This window comes from Giraffa tippelskirchi, chromosome 7 (assembly GCF_054371585.1).
Source record: "Giraffa tippelskirchi isolate mGirTip1 chromosome 7, T2T-mGirTip1v1.2.pri, whole genome shotgun sequence".
Lineage (NCBI taxonomy): Eukaryota > Metazoa > Chordata > Mammalia > Artiodactyla > Giraffidae > Giraffa > Giraffa tippelskirchi.
Genome location: NC_137281.1, coordinates 63,949,852 through 63,969,550, shown reverse-complemented (window position 1 = coordinate 63,969,550; position 19,699 = coordinate 63,949,852). Strand labels below are relative to the sequence as shown.

The 19,699-nt window shown below is 54.3% G+C and overlaps 2 protein-coding genes across 2 annotated transcripts; both read left to right on the top strand.

Annotated features, from left to right (window-relative positions):
• The first annotated feature begins 1,147 nt into the window (after window positions 1-1,147).
• On the top strand, window positions 1,148-6,210 carry LOC145513924 (uncharacterized). Its single transcript, XM_081510976.1, has 3 exons — window positions 1,148-4,596; window positions 4,996-5,308; window positions 5,558-6,210. Exons 1-3 carry the CDS (start codon window positions 4,360-4,362, stop codon window positions 6,184-6,186), a joined length of 1,179 nt encoding a protein of 392 aa, XP_081367102.1. The 5' UTR covers window positions 1,148-4,359; the 3' UTR covers window positions 6,187-6,210.
• Window positions 6,211-12,048: 5,838 nt separating this feature from the next.
• LOC145513987 (uncharacterized) lies at window positions 12,049-13,846 on the top strand. The gene is made up of 3 exons (XM_081511080.1): window positions 12,049-12,232; window positions 12,632-12,944; window positions 13,195-13,846. The coding sequence occupies exons 1-3, from the start codon at window positions 12,098-12,100 to the stop codon at window positions 13,554-13,556; spliced, it is 810 nt and encodes a 269-aa protein (XP_081367206.1). The 5' UTR covers window positions 12,049-12,097; the 3' UTR covers window positions 13,557-13,846.
• The last annotated feature ends 5,853 nt before the right edge of the window (window positions 13,847-19,699 follow it).

Genomic DNA, 19,699 nt, shown 5'->3' with positions numbered 1-19,699 from the left:
GAATGAGGTCATATGAGCGGGACTCTGGAAATGGCTCCGAAATCCAGAGAAAGGGGTCAGGGTATGTGGGAATCCGGCGGGGGTGGGGGGTGGATGAAGGAAGGTGTCCTTCCTCTCTCCAGTGCAATTTGGTTTGGTGAGTCTCAAAGCTACCAGATGGCACTTCCCAAGTCAGGCCCCCGCAGGAATCAGGGTGGGCTGCGTGCCTCGGCCCCTGCCACAGGGACAAGCCACACCAGTGGCCTCCCTGAGCTCAAATGGCCGGATCTGGGGGTTCTGTCTGGGTGCACACCTCCTTGCTGTGGCCAAGTTCCCCCCTTCTCTGAGCACCAGCTTCATCCTCTCGAAGGAGGACATCGATTGCTACCTTGGCACGTTACTCTCTTCATCCTGTGAAGACTCATTAGGCTTATCCTACAATTACTAGCTGGCCCGAAGAGATATCTCCTGAATCCAGATTAAGCTGGAGTCTCCCAGGCTCATCTGGCATGTCTTCCCTGAAGTCTGCCAAAACCCACACCCTTGCATTTCCAGGGACTCCCCTTAGCCAGCTGGGCAGAAAACCCAGCATGCTTCAAACAAGCTGACAGACAAGCGGGAGAGGACTCACGGGCAGACGGCCTCCCTCAGGTCTCGGGTGGAGCTCTGGGACCACAGCAGCAACGGGCCATCCCAGCCCCTGGGCTCAGCAGCGCCCTCATTCTCAGGCCGGCGGCTCTGCCCTGAGGGGAGCAGGAAGGTCACCAACTGCCGCAGGCGGACCTCAAGCCCCTCCCACTGCTGGAGCCTGACCTCCCCCGGCCCCACCCCTTCCCCTACCCCAGCAGGACGAGAGCTCGTCTTCCCCTGGCTTCCAACGTGAGGCCCGGCCCTGGGCCCCGATTGGGCACTGCCCCAGTCCGGAGCCAATCACAGTGGCCAGGGAGGTGGAACGCACCGATTGGCCAGGGCCAGGTCATGTGACCATGCTCCCCAGGAAACTCAAATATTACCAAGATTCCCTAACAAACCAATGAACAAAATTATCCAGTAAACGCAAACCGTACTTTTTAATGAGGCCAATGTCACAGAAAAAAAAAAAATGCTTCACAATGAACTGCTCAAGGAAGCTACTAAATAAACTTTCAGAAAAGTTAAGTCGTTTTTTTTTTTTTTTTTAATAGGGTGACGGAGAGCTATACCTTTCCCATCTATGTGAATTTAGGTTTAAACTAGATTTCCCTTGGCTATTATATAAGACAAAAAACCCCACATCACCCCCTTTCACTCCCCCCACCCCCAAAAAGTGTTTTAGTCTATTGAGTTTTTGTGTCCTCAGTTGTGTCTGATTCACGGCAACTCACGAACTCTACACAGCCAGGCTCTTCCGTCCATGGAATTCAGGGCAATTTTTTTCTGTCACAGTAAATGCCCACCCTGGGTGATCCAAAGGCAAGGGCTCAGAGGCTCCTGAGAGACTAACTCCTTTCAGCTGAGCACAGAGCTGGCTCCTCACTGGGATGCCTGTGGCCTGGGGCTCCCAGAGGGAACAGCAGCACTCGCCCCACCGTGTGGTCACTGCTGCAAGTGCAGGCTGCTCCTCACTCCCCCTTGACAGTGTCCCTGAGGGCAGAACAGTGTGAATCTACTCAAGGTGGAAATGCAAACTCCGATGCAACCAAACTTCCCACAAGGTCTCCAAAACCACTCAGGAACAGGGAATTGGAAACTGCAGGGCATGACATGAATGGAGATGGAGACTTGACACCTTACACCGAGTTCACTTCCAGTTATCCCTAGACAAAGTTTCCATGAAAACTTGTCACAAATCTAGAAGAACAATGAGCAGAAACCGGACACGTGCTTTGAGTCTTCACACACAAAACTAAAAGGCAGTCCACAAAACAACCCAGAGAATACAGTGGACTTTGCAAAATCAAAGACATCTACCGTGGGAAAGACCTCATTACAAAAGCAAAAGACAGGTCATACATCGCGAGACGAATGAGTGGAAACACAAAGCTTCTCAAGGACGTGTCTCCAAACAGACAAAGAACACCAACACAACAAGCCTGTGAAAACTAGGGAAAGGTCTGAAGGGACGCCAGACTGAGGAAGACACACACAGAGTATCCCGGATGATGTCCAGCACTGACGGCCTGAAGAAACAACAGTCTAGTTGCACTCCCTCAGGCCTGTGTGACCCTGGATGAGGCCTCTGTTTCCCGGTGGCTCTGAGAGATGGACAGGGAGGAAGGGGAAGAGAAATCACTTGCACTTCTAATACTCACAGCAAAGTCTTCCAATGAGAAGGGAATTATCACCCCCACTGACAATGCCATTCACTGAAGTGATACCCACGAGTCCATCTAACCCAGAAGGGAAGGAAGGACCTGTTCTCACAAAACGGCGAGAGATGGAAGAAAGAAGATCAAGCCCACACCAATCACTGGAAAGAGAAGCTGTGCTCAGGGCTTGAAAGAATTCCTATTGGGAAAATGATGTCACAGCCCCACAAGGCAATCCACAGCTTCGATGCTATTCCTCCCAAAATGCCAATGCATGTTCGCACCGAACAAAGAATTGCAAAAGGGGTTACGGAAACAGAAAAGAGCCTAAATTGTCAATACAATCCGACGAAAAAGCCCCGATACGGACGTCCAAGGTTGTGTGAAAGGAAATTAGACGACCAAACTAGGATCCTCAGGAGAGTATCGGAGAAGGCGATGGCGACCCACTCCAGTACTCTTGCCTGGAAAATGCCCTGGACGGAGGAGCCTGGTAGGCTGCAGGCCATGGGGTCGCGCAGAGTCAGACACGACTGAAGTGACTTAGCCGCAGCGGCAGCAGCAGGACAGTATGCTATTGGGAATACAACAACACACACAGATCCAGATCGATGGAATAAAGTTGAGGGTCCAGAAACAAACCCCGGCATCCAAGGTCAACTCATCTCTGACACAGAAGGGGAGAATATCCAAATGGGAACAAGAAAGCCTCTTCAATCAATGTCCATGGGAAAACCAGACAGCTACATCTGAAGAACGCTATTGGTTTTGATCTCACACCACCTCAATATCGGGGAAAAACCTCACCCTAAAGACTGATGTCATGAGATAGCTAGAAAGAAGCGTAGGTCAAAGGCTCCTTAACATCAGAGTCTCCTTGCCATTTGCTGGGCGGAGGTAGAAATGGGTCTCTTCAAGTAAGGGAAAGAGGGAAACCAAGTACACCAATGGGTTTCCATCCAATGGAACCTCTTCACAACAGAGAAGCTAAGCATTCACAAATGCAAAAGATAGGAAACGGAACATGAGAGACTCCTTGCAAGTGGTGTATCTGAGAAGGGGTTCATATGGAAAGAGACGAAGAATGCACAGCACTCAGATTCCAAGAAACACCACCACCACCCTTGACTCTTCCCCCATGACCAACTCCGACCTAAAGCCTTTCTCTCCCTCTAACCTATCCCTAAAACATAACCCTCATCTAATCATATACATGTGCATTCCTAGCATCCATCCATCCACACACGAGAGAGAAAGAGGAAGACACAGACTGAATCGAGAAAGGAAAAGAGAGGGACACAGCCAGAGAGAGACACGGAACCAAAGAGAGGAAAGGAGTCGATGGTCCAGACTTTTCATCAATCTGTCTCGAAGGTAGAAGCAATGACAGCGCCCATCCACCCCAGAAGGGGGAAACGGACGGAAGGTTTGGAGAGGAAAAGACAAGAACGCAGGGAGCCATTAGAAGCTCAGCCACCCGCAGAAGCCGAGCTGGGACACTTGAACATAATCTCAATGGAAACAGAGGACCAGAAAGTTGGCTACTCTTTTCTATCAGAGAGGGAGACCTTCGAGTCTTCCTTTCGGTCCTCCAACTTGCATGCGGGGTCTCAAAACAGTCAGGAGGGGGAGTGCCTTTTCCTGGGTACCACGGCGCATCCAGGCCTCGTTCTGCCCCATTCTGTGCTGTGTCAGCCCTGGATGGAGTCTTTCTTTCTGAAGTCTCAGCGCACAAGCTCCACGTGATATCAGCCCCAGGTGGAAAGGCATGGAGCTGCTCGTAGGCCGACAGACCTAGGAAACAGATGGGAGAATGACCCCCACTCTGCAGAGGGAGAGACCGGGGAAACCCTGAGGGGCATATGCTTGTCCAGGGCCACACCACTTACGAGAAGAAGGAGCCTGGTCTGAGAGCAGCGGGGTCCTCGGAGCTCAGGCCCTGGCTGCACCCAGGCCTCCCCAGGGCTGTGGGCTGGGCTGTGTGGCTGTCACTGTGCCTGCACATGGCCTAAGGGGGGTGGTCGAGCAGTCAGAAACCCAGAGATTCCCTTGCGAAGTTTTGGGGAAGGGACCTCAGCACGAACCCCAGGAAATGATGTCACCTGCCGGCAACAGAACCCAACAGAACCCGCAACCCGGGTATCCAGGCCTCCAGAGCGGAGAGGAGCCCCCAGCCAGATCACTTGCTGCCAGGATGTTCTGCTGCTTGCCCCTGCCCAGAGGCCGGGGCCTCAGGAGAGCTCACAGGCAGTGTGCGTGGGCACCCTGTCGACGTTGGCTCAGGGCACCCCCGAGAGGCCTCTGGCCCTTTGCCCGGAGAAACAGAAAGGTAACACGGGGAGCCCCAGGCGGGGCCAGGCCACTTCTCCCATGCCACCCGGAAACACCGGGTCCTTTGCCTGTGTGTGTGGATGCGGGTTTCTCGGGGTGTGTCTCCCTCAAGGAAGCCCAGGCGGATGTGGGGTCAGAAGCCTGCGGACAAGTTGTGTCCACACCCCAGGGGAGAGCAGGCTGGGTGGGATGGGGAGAGTGCGGGCAGCGCCGGCCGCCCAGGCTGACCTCACACCCTCAGGTGGGTCTCTTTCCTCCCGGGTGGGGATCTGAGCAGACACACGTCTCTGACCCTTCTGGGAAGAGAAGTTCGAGCAGGCAGAAGCAGCGGCTCCACTGGCCAGGCCCAGCTCGGAAAACTCCCAGCACGGCTGGCTGACGGTCACTGTCGTTGCAGAGCTTCCCACGTGATGAGGCCGAGGACGGGGACACCCCGTCCACCTCCCGGAGGGAGGGGTCGGAGCACCACCCCCCCGCCCGTGAGGCCCAGTGCAGGCTCCAGGTGAGCGTGCCCACGGAGGCATCAGCCCCACCGGGGGCGAAGCGGAGGCGGGGAAGGCCTGCTGCCGAGACACCGCCCAGGATACACCCGGCGGCCCAGTCTGAGGCTGCCACGGAGCTCAGCACACCCGGCTCCGACCCTGAGTCCCGAGAACCCCGGCCTCTGAGGCAGCAGGAGGACCTGGAGCCCAGCACGCCAGAGCACAGAGGTGAGGACGCTGGGGCTGGTGCACGGGAGTGTGTGGGGAGGGGGTGCTGAGCTACACAGGGACGAGTCCCCGAAAGATGCTGCTGGGCCTGCAGCAACCGCTGGCCTCACACCCCCACCCCCATTTGCACACTTCAGTCCCAAAAGACATCCGACCCTGGGTATTCTTTGGGAATCTCTTGGAAGCTTTCTGTCCCGGGATACGCACATGCCAAGGCTGGCCTGTGGGCAAACTTTGCTTCTCCCCCAGCTCTAGCACTGGCCTCCAACTGGAACCAGGCTCTACTTCCCAGACCTGTCCCTACAGAGGTGGTGGCTCCAGGTGCAGGACCCAGGGATCCACCGAGGCCAGATGGAGAACCGAGACTTGCCCTCGCAGAGACACCAGGCCAGCTGGGTACTGGCCAGCACACCGGGCAGATCGGATCTCCGTGCCTGCAGGGCCCCCAGCCCCAGGCACTGATGTCCCACCCCCTCAGCCAGAACCTCCACCTCCACGTGCACCTGTACCTGCTCGGGCTTTGGCAGGAGAACCCGAGGCAGAGGAGGAGTCACCGCCTCGGCAGGGAGAGCCTGCCCTGGCTCCCGCGCAACACCCAGACGCCGACGATGACTCACTCGCCCCTGCAGGAAGAACGAGCCCCCGCTCTGGGCAGAGACCCAGAGCCCTTGCCGGAAACACCACGTCCAGGGGAGCGGTCGGCTCTGCAGCCTCCATCCCTGTCTGCTCACCGTGGACGCCGGCAACTCGGTCTGCCCCCAGGGGACATGGAGTTCCTTTCCCCTGAACTGCTTTGCATTTGGTTTGTTTCCACCTTTCTGGTGATGTTTTATTTTGTGTATGGTTTCCTGTATTTCTCTTGGTTAAGTTGGGATTAGTAAACTTTTTCATCATTGTTGCAATTTGGGAACACTGTTGTGTAACTCTGGTGATACTGTGTTACCATCCCAATTTGTAGTTTCAGACCCGTTCGATCTTTATGCCCCACCCCCCTACAAAGCCTGGATTCAAGGCAAGCACGCCCTGTTCATCCCTCCCCCCGATCCTGAACACAATTTCATCTTTTCTTTCTGCATTCCTTCCTATATTCTTGGTGTCCCCAATCAATGACTCTCAGTGAAATGACTGAAGGAGTTTTTTTCGGACTCTCCACCTACTGTAAGACTCCATTGGAGAGTTCTCATTTGTATGTCATTTGAGCTAGCCTTTGATAGCTGAAAGGACGGTGTACGTCCTTTCAAGATATCATGTGCCAAACGAAGCCCTTTTGGCAAATGCCATCATTATCTCCAGGCAGGCATTGCTGTTTGAAGGGTGACATCTCAGCCAGAAGGCAGAGGCTGAGCTCCTCTTGTTGCACCAGCTCCCAAAAGAAGCCAAGAAAGGGAGCTGGAACAACAAACCACCCCAACGCCCAGGAAAGCGTTCTTCACGACAGAAGGCTAGAAAATGACCCAACAACCTTGTGGCCCAGAACCCCTCTAAAAAATCACTGTTCCATAAAAAAGAGAAACACATGGGAAGTTCCAAGGAGAGGCAATGCCCATGGCCAGTGTACTTTAGAGACGGCCTGACCGCTCCGGGGAAGACACGCACCGACGGAACCCCTTGGGAAACAGCAGTGATAGTCCTCACCGTCGTAAGGGTTTCCTCTGGGGACAACCTGCCCTGGGCACCACATGAGGGAGCAGACCGGCTTCTCTTCCTCTGCCCCCACACCATTCACTCATGAAGGCAGCTCAGGTGTTCTCATGCCCTGCCTGCCTGCCTGCCTGCCTGGCTCATCCGTGAGCTGTGCCCACCTCCAGGGCAGGACTCCACCTTCTCCTCTCTGTGTACCGTGAATCTGCACACAGTGGGCTTTCAGAACCTTAGGAGACTTGAGCCATTCCCACTGGAGCCAGAACCCTCCCCAGGAAGGAAAACAGCTGTGGAGTCATTTTGGCCCCAGCACTGGTTCCCAAACCCTGGCGGCTCCTACAGCCTCTACGGTGTGAAGAGGGAGGTCCCTTTTGACAGAGCTTTCCGGCTGTCAGATCTAAGCTGTTGTTTCCCTGTCAGCTGTGTCTCTTCCGTTGCAGCCAGGTGGGCCACGCTGCTCCAAAGGAGCTCACAAGCTGAGTTGCAAGGGAGGTATTGAGAGGACAGGGATGGCTACAACGTGCTGCAAACTGAGTGAGGGTCCCCACAATCCTCAGCAAAGGTCTGTGGTGTGCAAGTGGGGAGTAGAGGGCCCCCAAGTTCCAAAGGAAGGGAGGTACTCGGGAGCTAAAGCCCTTGGCTGCTGTGGTAGCAGCTGCAGATGGCAGCTCGTCCACAGTGCACTTCGAATGAGGTCATATGAGCGGGACTCTGGAAATGGCTCCGAAATCCAGAGAAAGGGGTCAGGGTATGTGGGAATCCGGCGGGGGTGGGGGGTGGATGAAGGAAGGTGTCCTTCCTCTCTCCAGTGCAATTTGGTTTGGTGAGTCTCAAAGCTACCAGATGGCACTTCCCAAGTCAGGCCCCCGCAGGAATCAGGGTGGGCTGCGTGCCTCGGCCCCTGCCACAGGGACAAGCCACACCACTGGCCTCCCTGAGCTCAAATGGCCGGATCTGGGGGTTCTGTCTGGGTGCACACCTCCTTGCTGTGGCCAAGTTCCCCCCTTCTCTGAGCACCAGCTTCATCCTCTCGAAGGAGGACATCGATTGCTACCTTGGCACGTTACTCTCTTCATCCTGTGAAGACTCATTAGGCTTATCCTACAATTACTAGCTGGCCCGAAGAGATATCTCCTGAATCCAGATTAAGCTGGAGTCTCCCAGGCTCATCTGGCATGTCTTCCCTGAAGTCTGCCAAAACCCACACCCTTGCATTTCCAGGGACTCCCCTTAGCCAGCTGGGCAGAAAACCCAGCATGCTTCAAACAAGCTGACAGACAAGCGGGAGAGGACTCACGGGCAGACGGCCTCCCTCAGGTCTCGGGTGGAGCTCTGGGACCACAGCAGCAACGGGCCATCCCAGCCCCTGGGCTCAGCAGCGCCCTCATTCTCAGGCCGGCGGCTCTGCCCTGAGGGGAGCAGGAAGGTCACCAACTGCCGCAGGCGGACCTCAAGCCCCTCCCACTGCTGGAGCCTGACCTCCCCCGGCCCCACCCCTTCCCCTACCCCAGCAGGACGAGAGCTCGTCTTCCCCTGGCTTCCAACGTGAGGCCCGGCCCTGGGCCCCGATTGGGCACTGCCCCAGTCCGGAGCCAATCACAGTGGCCAGGGAGGTGGAACGCACCGATTGGCCAGGGCCAGGTCATGTGACCATGCTCCCCAGGAAACTCAAATATTACCAAGATTCCCTAACAAACCAATGAACAAAATTATCCAGTAAACGCAAACCGTACTTTTTAATGAGGCCAATGTCACAGAAAAAAAAAAAAATGCTTCACAATGAACTGCTCAAGGAAGCTACTAAATAAACTTTCAGAAAAGTTAAGTCGTTTTTTTTTTTTTTTTAATAGGGTGACGGAGAGCTATACCTTTCCCATCTATGTGAATTTAGGTTTAAACTAGATTTCCCTTGGCTATTATATAAGACAAAAAACCCCACATCACCCCCTTTCACTCCCCCCACCCCCAAAAAGTGTTTTAGTCTATTGAGTTTTTGTGTCCTCAGTTGTGTCTGATTCACGGCAACTCACGAACTCTACACAGCCAGGCTCTTCCGTCCATGGAATTCAGGGCAATTTTTTTCTGTCACAGTAAATGCCCACCCTGGGTGATCCAAAGGCAAGGGCTCAGAGGCTCCTGAGAGACTAACTCCTTTCAGCTGAGCACAGAGCTGGCTCCTCACTGGGATGCCTGTGGCCTGGGGCTCCCAGAGGGAACAGCAGCACTCGCCCCACCGTGTGGTCACTGCTGCAAGTGCAGGCTGCTCCTCACTCCCCCTTGACAGTGTCCCTGAGGGCAGAACAGTGTGAATCTACTCAAGGTGGAAATGCAAACTCCGATGCAACCAAACTTCCCACAAGGTCTCCAAAACCACTCAGGAACAGGGAATTGGAAACTGCAGGGCATGACATGAATGGAGATGGAGACTTGACACCTTACACCGAGTTCACTTCCAGTTATCCCTAGACAAAGTTTCCATGAAAACTTGTCACAAATCTAGAAGAACAATGAGCAGAAACCGGACACGTGCTTTGAGTCTTCACACACAAAACTAAAAGGCAGTCCACAAAACAACCCAGAGAATACAGTGGACTTTGCAAAATCAAAGACATCTACCGTGGGAAAGACCTCATTACAAAAGCAAAAGACAGGTCATACATCGCGAGACGAATGAGTGGAAACACAAAGCTTCTCAAGGACGTGTCTCCAAACAGACAAAGAACACCAACACAACAAGCCTGTGAAAACTAGGGAAAGGTCTGAAGGGACGCCAGACTGAGGAAGACACACACAGAGTATCCCGGATGATGTCCAGCACTGAGGGCCTGAAGAAACAACAGTCTAGTTGCACTCCCTCAGGCCTGTGTGACCCTGGATGAGGCCTCTGTTTCCCGGTGGCTCTGAGAGATGGACAGGGAGGAAGGGGAAGAGAAATCACTTGCACTTCTAATACTCACAGCAAAGTCTTCCAATGAGAAGGGAATTATCACCCCCACTGACAATGCCATTCACTGAAGTGATACCCACGAGTCCATCTAACCCAGAAGGGAAGGAAGGACCTGTTCTCACAAAACGGCGAGAGATGGAAGAAAGAAGATCAAGCCCACACCAATCACTGGAAAGAGAAGCTGTGCTCAGGGCTTGAAAGAATTCCTATTGGGAAAATGATGTCACAGCCCCACAAGGCAATCCACAGCTTCGATGCTATTCCTCCCAAAATGCCAATGCATGTTCGCACCGAACAAAGAATTGCAAAAGGGGTTACGGAAACAGAAAAGAGCCTAAATTGTCAATACAATCCGACGAAAAAGCCCCGATACGGACGTCCAAGGTTGTGTGAAAGGAAATTAGACGACCAAACTAGGATCCTCAGGAGAGTATCGGAGAAGGCGATGGCGACCCACTCCAGTACTCTTGCCTGGAAAATGCCCTGGACGGAGGAGCCTGGTAGGCTGCAGGCCATGGGGTCGCGCAGAGTCAGACACGACTGAAGTGACTTAGCCACAGCGGCAGCAGCAGGACAGTATGCTATTGGGAATACAACAACACACACAGATCCAGATCGATGGAATAAAGTTGAGGGTCCAGAAACAAACCCCGGCATCCAAGGTCAACTCATCTCTGACACAGAAGGGGAGAATATCCAAATGGGAACAAGAAAGCCTCTTCAATCAATGTCCATGGGAAAACCAGACAGCTACATCTGAAGAACGCTATTGGTTTTGATCTCACACCACCTCAATATCGGGGAAAAACCTCACCCTAAAGACTGATGTCATGAGATAGCTAGAAAGAAGCGTAGGTCAAAGGCTCCTTAACATCAGAGTCTCCTTGCCATTTGCTGGGCGGAGGTAGAAATGGGTCTCTTCAAGTAAGGGAAAGAGGGAAACCAAGTACACCAATGGGTTTCCATCCAATGGAACCTCTTCACAACAGAGAAGCTAAGCATTCACAAATGCAAAAGATAGGAAACGGAACATGAGAGACTCCTTGCAAGTGGTGTATCTGAGAAGGGGTTCATATGGAAAGAGACGAAGAATGCACAGCACTCAGATTCCAAGAAACACCACCACCACCCTTGACTCTTCCCCCATGACCAACTCCGACCTAAAGCCTTTCTCTCCCTCTAACCTATCCCTAAAACATAACCCTCATCTAATCATATACATGTGCATTCCTAGCATCCATCCATCCACACACGAGAGAGAAAGAGGAAGACACAGACTGAATCGAGAAAGGAAAAGAGAGGGACACAGCCAGAGAGAGACACGGAACCAAAGAGAGGAAAGGAGTCGATGGTCCAGACTTTTCATCAATCTGTCTCGAAGGTAGAAGCAATGACAGCGCCCATCCACCCCAGAAGGGGGAAACGGACGGAAGGTTTGGAGAGGAAAAGACAAGAACGCAGGGAGCCATTAGAAGCTCAGCCACCCGCAGAAGCCGAGCTGGGACACTTGAACAGAATCTCAATGGAAACAGAGGACCAGAAAGTTGGCTACTCTTTTCTATCAGAGAGGGCGACCTTCGAGTCTTCCTTTCGGTCCTCCAACTTGCATGCGGGGTCTCAAAACAGTCAGGAGGGGGAGTGCCTTTTCCTGGGTACCACGGCGCATCCAGGCCTCGTTCTGCCCCATTCTGTGCTGTGTCAGCCCTGGATGGAGACTTTCTTTCTGAAGTCTCAGCGCACAAGCTCCACGTGATATCAGCCCCAGGTGGAAAGGCATGGAGCTGCTCGTAGGCCGACAGACCTAGGAAACAGATGGGAGAATGACCCCCACTCTGCAGAGGGAGAGACCGGGGAAACCCTGAGGGGCATATGCTTGTCCAGGGCCACACCACTTATGAGAAGAAGGAGCCTGGTCTGAGAGCAGCGGGGTCCTCGGAGCTCAGGCCCTGGCTGCACCCAGGCCTCCCCAGGGCTGTGGGCTGGGCTGTGTGGCTGTCACTGTGCCTGCACATGGCCTAAGGGGGGTGGTCGAGCAGTCAGAAACCCAGAGATTCCCTTGGGAAGTTTTGGGGAAGGGACCTCAGCACGAACCCCAGGAAATGATGTCACCTGCCGGCAACAGAACCCAACAGAACCCGCAACCCGAGTATCCAGGCCTCCAGAGCGGAGAGGAGCCCCCAGCCAGATCACTTGCTGCCAGGATGTTCTGCTGCTTGCCCCTGCCCAGAGGCCGGGGCCTCAGGAGAGCTCACAGGCAGTGTGCGTGGGCACCCTGTCGACGTTGGCTCAGGGCACCCCCGAGAGGCCTCTGGCCCTTTGCCCGGAGAAACAGAAAGGTAACACGGGGAGCCCCAGGCGGGGCCAGGCCACCTCTCCCATGCCACCCGGAAACACCGGGTCCTTTGCCTGTGTGTGTGGATGCGGGTTTCTCGGGGTGTGTCTCCCTCAAGGAAGCCCAGGCGGATGTGGGGTCAGAAGCCTGCGGACAAGTTGTGTCCACACCCCAGGGGAGAGCAGGCTGGGTGGGATGGGGAGAGTGCGGGCAGCGCCGGCCGCCCAGGCTGACCTCACACCCTCAGGTGGGTCTCTTTCCTCCCGGGTGGGGATCTGAGCAGACACACGTCTCTGACCCTTCTGGGAAGAGAAGTTCGAGCAGGCAGAAGCAGCGGCTCCACTGGCCAGGCCCAGCTCGGAAAACTCCCAGCACGGCTGGCTGACGGTCACTGTCGTTGCAGAGCTTCCCACGTGATGAGGCCAAGGACGGGGACACCCCGTCCACCTCCCGGAGGGAGGGGTCGGAGCACCACCCCCCCGCCCGTGAGTCCCAGGGCAGGCTCCAGGTGAGCGTGCCCACGGAGGCATCAGCCCCACCGGGGGCGAAGCGGAGGCGGGGAAGGCCTGCTGCCGAGACACCGCCCAGGATACACCCGGCGGCCCAGTCTGAGGCTGCCACGGAGCTCAGCACACCCGGCTCCGACCCAGAGTCCCGAGAACCCCGGCCTCTGAGGCAGCAGGAGGACCTGGAGCCCAGCACGCCAGAGCACAGAGGTGAGGACGCTGGGGCTGGTGCACGGGAGTGTGTGGGGAGGGGGTGCTGAGCTACACACGGACGAGTCCCCGAAAGATGCTGCTGGGCCTGCAGCAAGCGCTGGCCTCACACCCCCACCCCCATCTTGCACACTTCAGTCCCAAAAGACATCCGACCCTGGGTATTCTTTGGGAATCTCTTGGAAGCTTTCTGTCCCGGGATACGCACATGCCAAGGCTGGCCTGTGGGCAAACTTTGCTTCTCCCCCAGCTCTAGCACTGGCCTCCAACTGGAACCAGGCTCTACTTCCCAGACCTGTCCCTACAGAGGTGGTGGCTCCAGGTGCAGGACCCAGGGATCCACCGAGGCCAGACGGAGAACCGAGACTTGCCCTCGCAGAGACACCAGGCCAGCTGGGTACTGGCCAGCACACCGGGCAGATCGGATCTCCGTGCCTGCAGGGCCCCCAGCCCCAGGCACTGATGTCCCACCCCTCAGCCAGAACCTCCACCTCCACGTGCACCTGTACCTGCTCGGGCTTTGGCAGGAGAACCCGAGGCAGAGGAGGAGTCACCGCCTCGGCAGGGAGAGCCTGCCCTGGCTCCCGCGCAACACCCAGACGCCGACGATGACTCACTCGCCCCTGCAGGAAGAACGAGCCCCCGCTCTGGGCAGAGACCCAGAGCCCTTGCCGGAAACACCACGTCCAGGGGAGCGGTCGGCTCTGCAGCCTCCATCCCTGTCTGCTCACCGTGGACGCCGGCAACTCGGTCTGCCCCCAGGGGACATGGAGTTCCTTTCCCCTGAACTGCTTTGCATTTGGTTTGTTTCCACCTTTCTGGTGATGTTTTATTTTGTGTATGGTTTCCTGTATTTCTCTTGGTTAAGTTGGGATTAGTAAACTTTTTCATCATTGTTGCAATTTGGGAACACTGTTGTGTAACTCTGGTGATACTGTGTTACCATCCCAATTTGTAGTTTCAGACCCGTTCGATCTTTATGCCCCACCCCCCAACAAAGCCTGGATTCAAGGCAAGCACGCCCTGTTCATCCCTCCCCCCGATCCTGAACACAATTTCATCTTTTCTTTCTGCATTCCTTCCTATATTCTTGGTGTCCCCAATCAATGACTCTCAGTGAAATGACTGAAGGAGTTTTTTTCGGACTCTCCACCTACTGTAAGACTCCATTGGAGAGTTCTCATTTGTATGTCATTTGAGCTAGCCTTTGATAGCTGAAAGGACGGTGTACGTCCTTTCAAGATATCATGTGCCAAACGAAGCCCTTTTGGCAAATGCCATCCTTATCTCCAGGCAGGCATTGCTGTTTGAAGGGTGACATCTCAGCCAGAAGGCAGAGGCTGAGCTCCTCTTGTTGCACCAGCTCCCAAAAGAAGCCAAGAAAGGGAGCTGGAACAACAAACCACCCCAACGCCCAGGAAAGCGTTCTTCACGACAGAAGGCTAGAAAATGACCCAACAACCTTGTGGCCCAGAACCCCTCTAAAAAATCACTGTTCCATAAAAAAGAGAAACACATGGGAAGTTCCAAGGAGAGGCAATGCCCATGGCCAGTGTACTTTAGAGACGGCCTGACCGCTCCGGGGAAGACACGCACCGACGGAACCCCTTGGGAAACAGCAGTGATAGTCCTCACCGTCGTAAGGGTTTCCTCTGGGGACAACCTGCCCTGGGCACCACATGAGGGAGCAGACCGGCTTCTCTTCCTCTGCCCCCACACCATTCACTCATGAAGGCAGCTCAGGTGTTCTCATGCCCTGCCTGCCTGCCTGCCTGCCTGGCTCATCTGTGAGCTGTGCCCACCTCCAGGGCAGGACTCCACCTTCTCCTCTCTGTGTACCGTGAATCTGCACACAGTGGGCTTTCAGAACCTTAGGAGACTTGAGCCATTCCCACTGGAGCCAGAACCCTCCCCAGGAAGGAAAACAGCTGTGGAGTCATTTTGGCCCCAGCACTGGTTCCCAAACCCTGGCGGCTCCTACAGCCTCTACGGTGTGAAGAGGGAGGTCCCTTTTGACAGAGCTTTCCGGCTGTCAGATCTAAGCTGTTGTTTCCCTGTCAGCTGTGTCTCTTCCGTTGCAGCCAGGTGGGCCACGCTGCTCCAAAGGAGCTCACAAGCTGAGTTGCAAGGGAGGTATTGAGAGGACAGGGATGGCTACAACGTGCTGCAAACTGAGTGAGGGTCCCCACAATCCTCAGCAAAGGTCTGTGGTGTGCAAGTGGGGAGTAGAGGGCCCCCAAGTTCCAAAGGAAGGGAGGTACTCGGGAGCTAAAGCCCTTGGCTGCTGTGGTAGCAGCTGCAGATGGCAGCTCGTCCACAGTGCACTTCGAATGAGGTCATATGAGCGGGACTCTGGAAATGGCTCCGAAATCCAGAGAAAGGGGTCAGGGTATGTGGGAATCCGGCGGGGGTGGGGGGTGGATGAAGGAAGGTGTCCTTCCTCTCTCCAGTGCAATTTGGTTTGGTGAGTCTCAAAGCTACCAGATGGCACTTCCCAAGTCAGGCCCCCGCAGGAATCAGGGTGGGCTGCGTGCCTCGGCCCCTGCCACAGGGACAAGCCACACCAGTGGCCTCCCTGAGCTCAAATGGCCGGATCTGGGGGTTCTGTCTGGGTGCACACCTCCTTGCTGTGGCCAAGTTCCCCCCTTCTCTGAGCACCAGCTTCATCCTCTCGAAGGAGGACATCGATTGCTACCTTGGCACGTTACTCTCTTCATCCTGTGAAGACTCATTAGGCTTATCCTACAATTACTAGCTGGCCCGAAGAGATATCTCCTGAATCCAGATTAAGCTGGAGTCTCCCAGGCTCATCTGGCATGTCTTCCCTGAAGTCTGCCAAAACCCACACCCTTGCATTTCCAGGGACTCCCCTTAGCCAGCTGGGCAGAAAACCCAGCATGCTTCAAACAAGCTGACAGACAAGCGGGAGAGGACTCACGGGCAGACGGCCTCCCTCAGGTCTCGGGTGGAGCTCTGGGACCACAGCAGCAACGGGCCATCCCAGCCCCTGGGCTCAGCAGCGCCCTCATTCTCAGGCCGGCGGCTCTGCCCTGAGGGGAGCAGGAAGGTCACCAACTGCCGCAGGCGGACCTCAAGCCCCTCCCACTGCTGGAGCCTGACCTCCCCCGGCCCCACCCCTTCCCCTACCCCAGCAGGACGAGAGCTCGTCTTCCCCTGGCTTCCAACGTGAGGCCCGGCCCTGGGCCCCGATTGGGCACTGCCCCAGTCCGGAGCCAATCACAGTGGCCAGGGAGGTGGAACGCACCGATTGGCCAGGGCCAGGTCATGTGACCATGCTCCCCAGGAAACTCAAATATTACCAAGATTCCCTAACAAACCAATGAACAAAATTATCCAGTAAACGCAAACCGTACTTTTTAATGAGGCCAATGTCACAGAAAAAAAAAAAATGCTTCACAATGAACTGCTCAAGGAAGCTACTAAATAAACTTTCAGAAAAGTTAAGTCGTTTTTTTTTTTTTTTTTTAATAGGGTGACGGAGAGCTATACCTTTCCCATCTATGTGAATTTAGGTTTAAACTAGATTTCCCTTGGCTATTATATAAGACAAAAAACCCCACATCACCCCCTTTCACTCCCCCCACCCCCCAAAAGTGTTTTAGTCTATTGAGTTTTTGTGTCCTCAGTTGTGTCTGATTCACGGCAACTCACGAACTCTACACAGCCAGGCTCTTCCGTCCATGGAATTCAGGGCAATTTTTTTCTGTCACAGTAAATGCCCACCCTGGGTGATCCAAAGGCAAGGGCTCAGAGGCTCCTGAGAGACTAACTCCTTTCAGCTGAGCACAGAGCTGGCTCCTCACTGGGATGCCTGTGGCCTGGGGCTCCCAGAGGGAACAGCAGCACTCGCCCCACCGTGTGGTCACTGCTGCAAGTGCAGGCTGCTCCTCACTCCCCCTTGACAGTGTCCCTGAGGGCAGAACAGTGTGAATCTACTCAAGGTGGAAATGCAAACTCCGATGCAACCAAACTTCCCACAAGGTCTCCAAAACCACTCAGGAACAGGGAATTGGAAACTGCAGGGCATGACATGAATGGAGATGGAGACTTGACACCTTACACCGAGTTCACTTCCAGTTATCCCTAGACAAAGTTTCCATGAAAACTTGTCACAAATCTAGAAGAACAATGAGCAGAAACCGGACACGTGCTTTGAGTCTTCACACACAAAACTAAAAGGCAGTCCACAAAACAACCCAGAGAATACAGTGGACTTTGCAAAATCAAAGACATCTACCGTGGGAAAGACCTCATTACAAAAGCAAAAGACAGGTCATACATCGCGAGACGAATGAGTGGAAACACAAAGCTTCTCAAGGACGTGTCTCCAAACAGACAAAGAACACCAACACAACAAGCCTGTGAAAACTAGGGAAAGGTCTGAAGGGACGCCAGACTGAGGAAGACACACACAGAGTATCCCGGATGATGTCCAGCACTGACGGCCTGAAGAAACAACAGTCTAGTTGCACTCCCTCAGGCCTGTGTGACCCTGGATGAGGCCTCTGTTTCCCGGTGGCTCTGAGAGATGGACAGGGAGGAAGGGGAAGAGAAATCACTTGCACTTCTAATACTCACAGCAAAGTCTTCCAATGAGAAGGGAATTATCACCCCCACTGACAATGCCATTCACTGAAGTGATACCCACGAGTCCATCTAACCCAGAAGGGAAGGAAGGACCTGTTCTCACAAAACGGCGAGAGATGGAAGAAAGAAGATCAAGCCCACACCAATCACTGGAAAGAGAAGCTGTGCTCAGGGCTTGAAAGAATTCCTATTGGGAAAATGATGTCACAGCCCCACAAGGCAATCCACAGCTTCGATGCTATTCCTCCCAAAATGCCAATGCATGTTCGCACCGAACAAAGAATTGCAAAAGGGGTTACGGAAACAGAAAAGAGCCTAAATTGTCAATACAATCCGACGAAAAAGCCCCGATACGGACGTCCAAGGTTGTGTGAAAGGAAATTAGACGACCAAACTAGGATCCTCAGGAGAGTATCGGAGAAGGCGATGGCGACCCACTCCAGTACTCTTGCCTGGAAAATGCCCTGGACGGAGGAGCCTGGTAGGCTGCAGGCCATGGGGTCGCGCAGAGTCAGACACGACTGAAGTGACTTAGCCGCAGCGGCAGCAGCAGGACAGTATGCTATTGGGAATACAACAACACACACAGATCCAGATCGATGGAATAAAGTTGAGGGTCCAGAAACAAACCCCGGCATCCAAGGTCAACTCATCTCTGACACAGAAGGGGAGAATATCCAAATGGGAACAAGAAAGCCTCTTCAATCAATGTCCATGGGAAAACCAGACAGCTACATCTGAAGAACGCTATTGGTTTTGATCTCACACCACCTCAATATCGGGGAAAAACCTCACCCTAAAGACTGATGTCATGAGATAGCTAGAAAGAAGCGTAGGTCAAAGGCTCCTTAACATCAGAGTCTCCTTGCCATTTGCTGGGCGGAGGTAGAAATGGGTCTCTTCAAGTAAGGGAAAGAGGGAAACCAAGTACACCAATGGGTTTCCATCCAATGGAACCTCTTCACAACAGAGAAGCTAAGCATTCACAAATGCAAAAGATAGGAAACGGAACATGAGAGACTCCTTGCAAGTGGTGTATCTGAGAAGGGGTTCATATGGAAAGAGACGAAGAATGCACAGCACTCAGATTCCAAGAAACACCACCACCACACTTGACCCTTCCCCCATGACCAACTCCGACCTAAAGCCTTTCTCTCCCTCTAACCTATCCCTAAAACATAACCCTCATCTAATCATATACATGTGCATTCCTAGCATCCATCCATCCACACACGAGAGAGAAAGAGGAAGACACAGACTGAATCGAGAAAGGAAAAGAGAGGGACACAGCCAGAGAGAGACACGGAACCAAAGAGAGGAAAGGAGTCGATGGTCCAGACTTTTCATCAATCTGTCTCGAAGGTAGAAGCAATGACAGCGCCCATCCACCCCAGAAGGGGGAAACGGACGGAAGGTTTGGAGAGGAAAAGACAAGAACGCAGGGAGCCATTAGAAGCTCAGCCACCCGCAGAAGCCGAGCTGGGACACTTGAACAGAATCTCAATGGAAACAGAGGACCAGAAAGTTGGCTACTCTTTTCTATCAGAGAGGGAGACCTTCGAGTCTTCCTTTCGGTCCTCCAACATGCATGCGGGGTCTCAAAACAGTCAGGAGGGGGAGTGCCTTTTCCTGGGTACCACGGCGCATCCAGCCCTCGTTCTGCCCCATTCTGTGCTGTGTCAGCCCTGGATGGAGTCTTTCTTTCTGAAGTCTCAGCGCACAAGCTCCACGTGATATCAGCCCCAGGTGGAAATGCATGGAGCTGCTCGTAGGCCGACAGACCTAGGAAACAGATGGGAGAATGACCCCCACTCTGCAGAGGGAGAGACCGGGGAAACCCTGAGGGGCATATGCTTGTCCAGGGCCACACCACTTACGAGAAGAAGGAGCCTGGTCTGAGAGCAGCGGGGTCCTCGGAGCTCAGGCCCTGGCTGCACCCAGGCCTCCCCAGGGCTGTGGGCTGGGCTGTGTGGCTGTCACTGTGCCTGCACATGGCCTAAGGGGGGTGGTCGAGCAGTCAGAAACCCAGAGATTCCCTTGGGAAGTTTTGGGGAAGGGACCTCAGCACGAACCCCAGGAAATGATGTCACCTGCCGGCAACAGAACCCAACAGAACCCGCAACCCGGGTATCCAGGCCTCCAGAGCG

Bases quoted from the DNA above. Each gene is read 5' to 3' on its own strand.
- LOC145513924 (XM_081510976.1), top strand. From the start codon at position 4,360: ATGATGTCACCTGCCGGCAACAGAACCCAACAGAACCCGCAACCCGGG. The intron at 4,597-4,995 runs GTAACACGGGGA...CTGTCGTTGCAG, and splicing joins TTGCCCGGAGAAACAGAAAG to AGCTTCCCACGTGATGAGGC. The intron at 5,309-5,557 runs GTGAGGACGCTG...CTTCTCCCCCAG, and splicing joins CAGCACGCCAGAGCACAGAG to CTCTAGCACTGGCCTCCAAC.
- LOC145513987 (XM_081511080.1), top strand. From the start codon at position 12,098: ATGTTCTGCTGCTTGCCCCTGCCCAGAGGCCGGGGCCTCAGGAGAGCT. The intron at 12,233-12,631 runs GTAACACGGGGA...CTGTCGTTGCAG, and splicing joins TTGCCCGGAGAAACAGAAAG to AGCTTCCCACGTGATGAGGC. The intron at 12,945-13,194 runs GTGAGGACGCTG...CTTCTCCCCCAG, and splicing joins CAGCACGCCAGAGCACAGAG to CTCTAGCACTGGCCTCCAAC.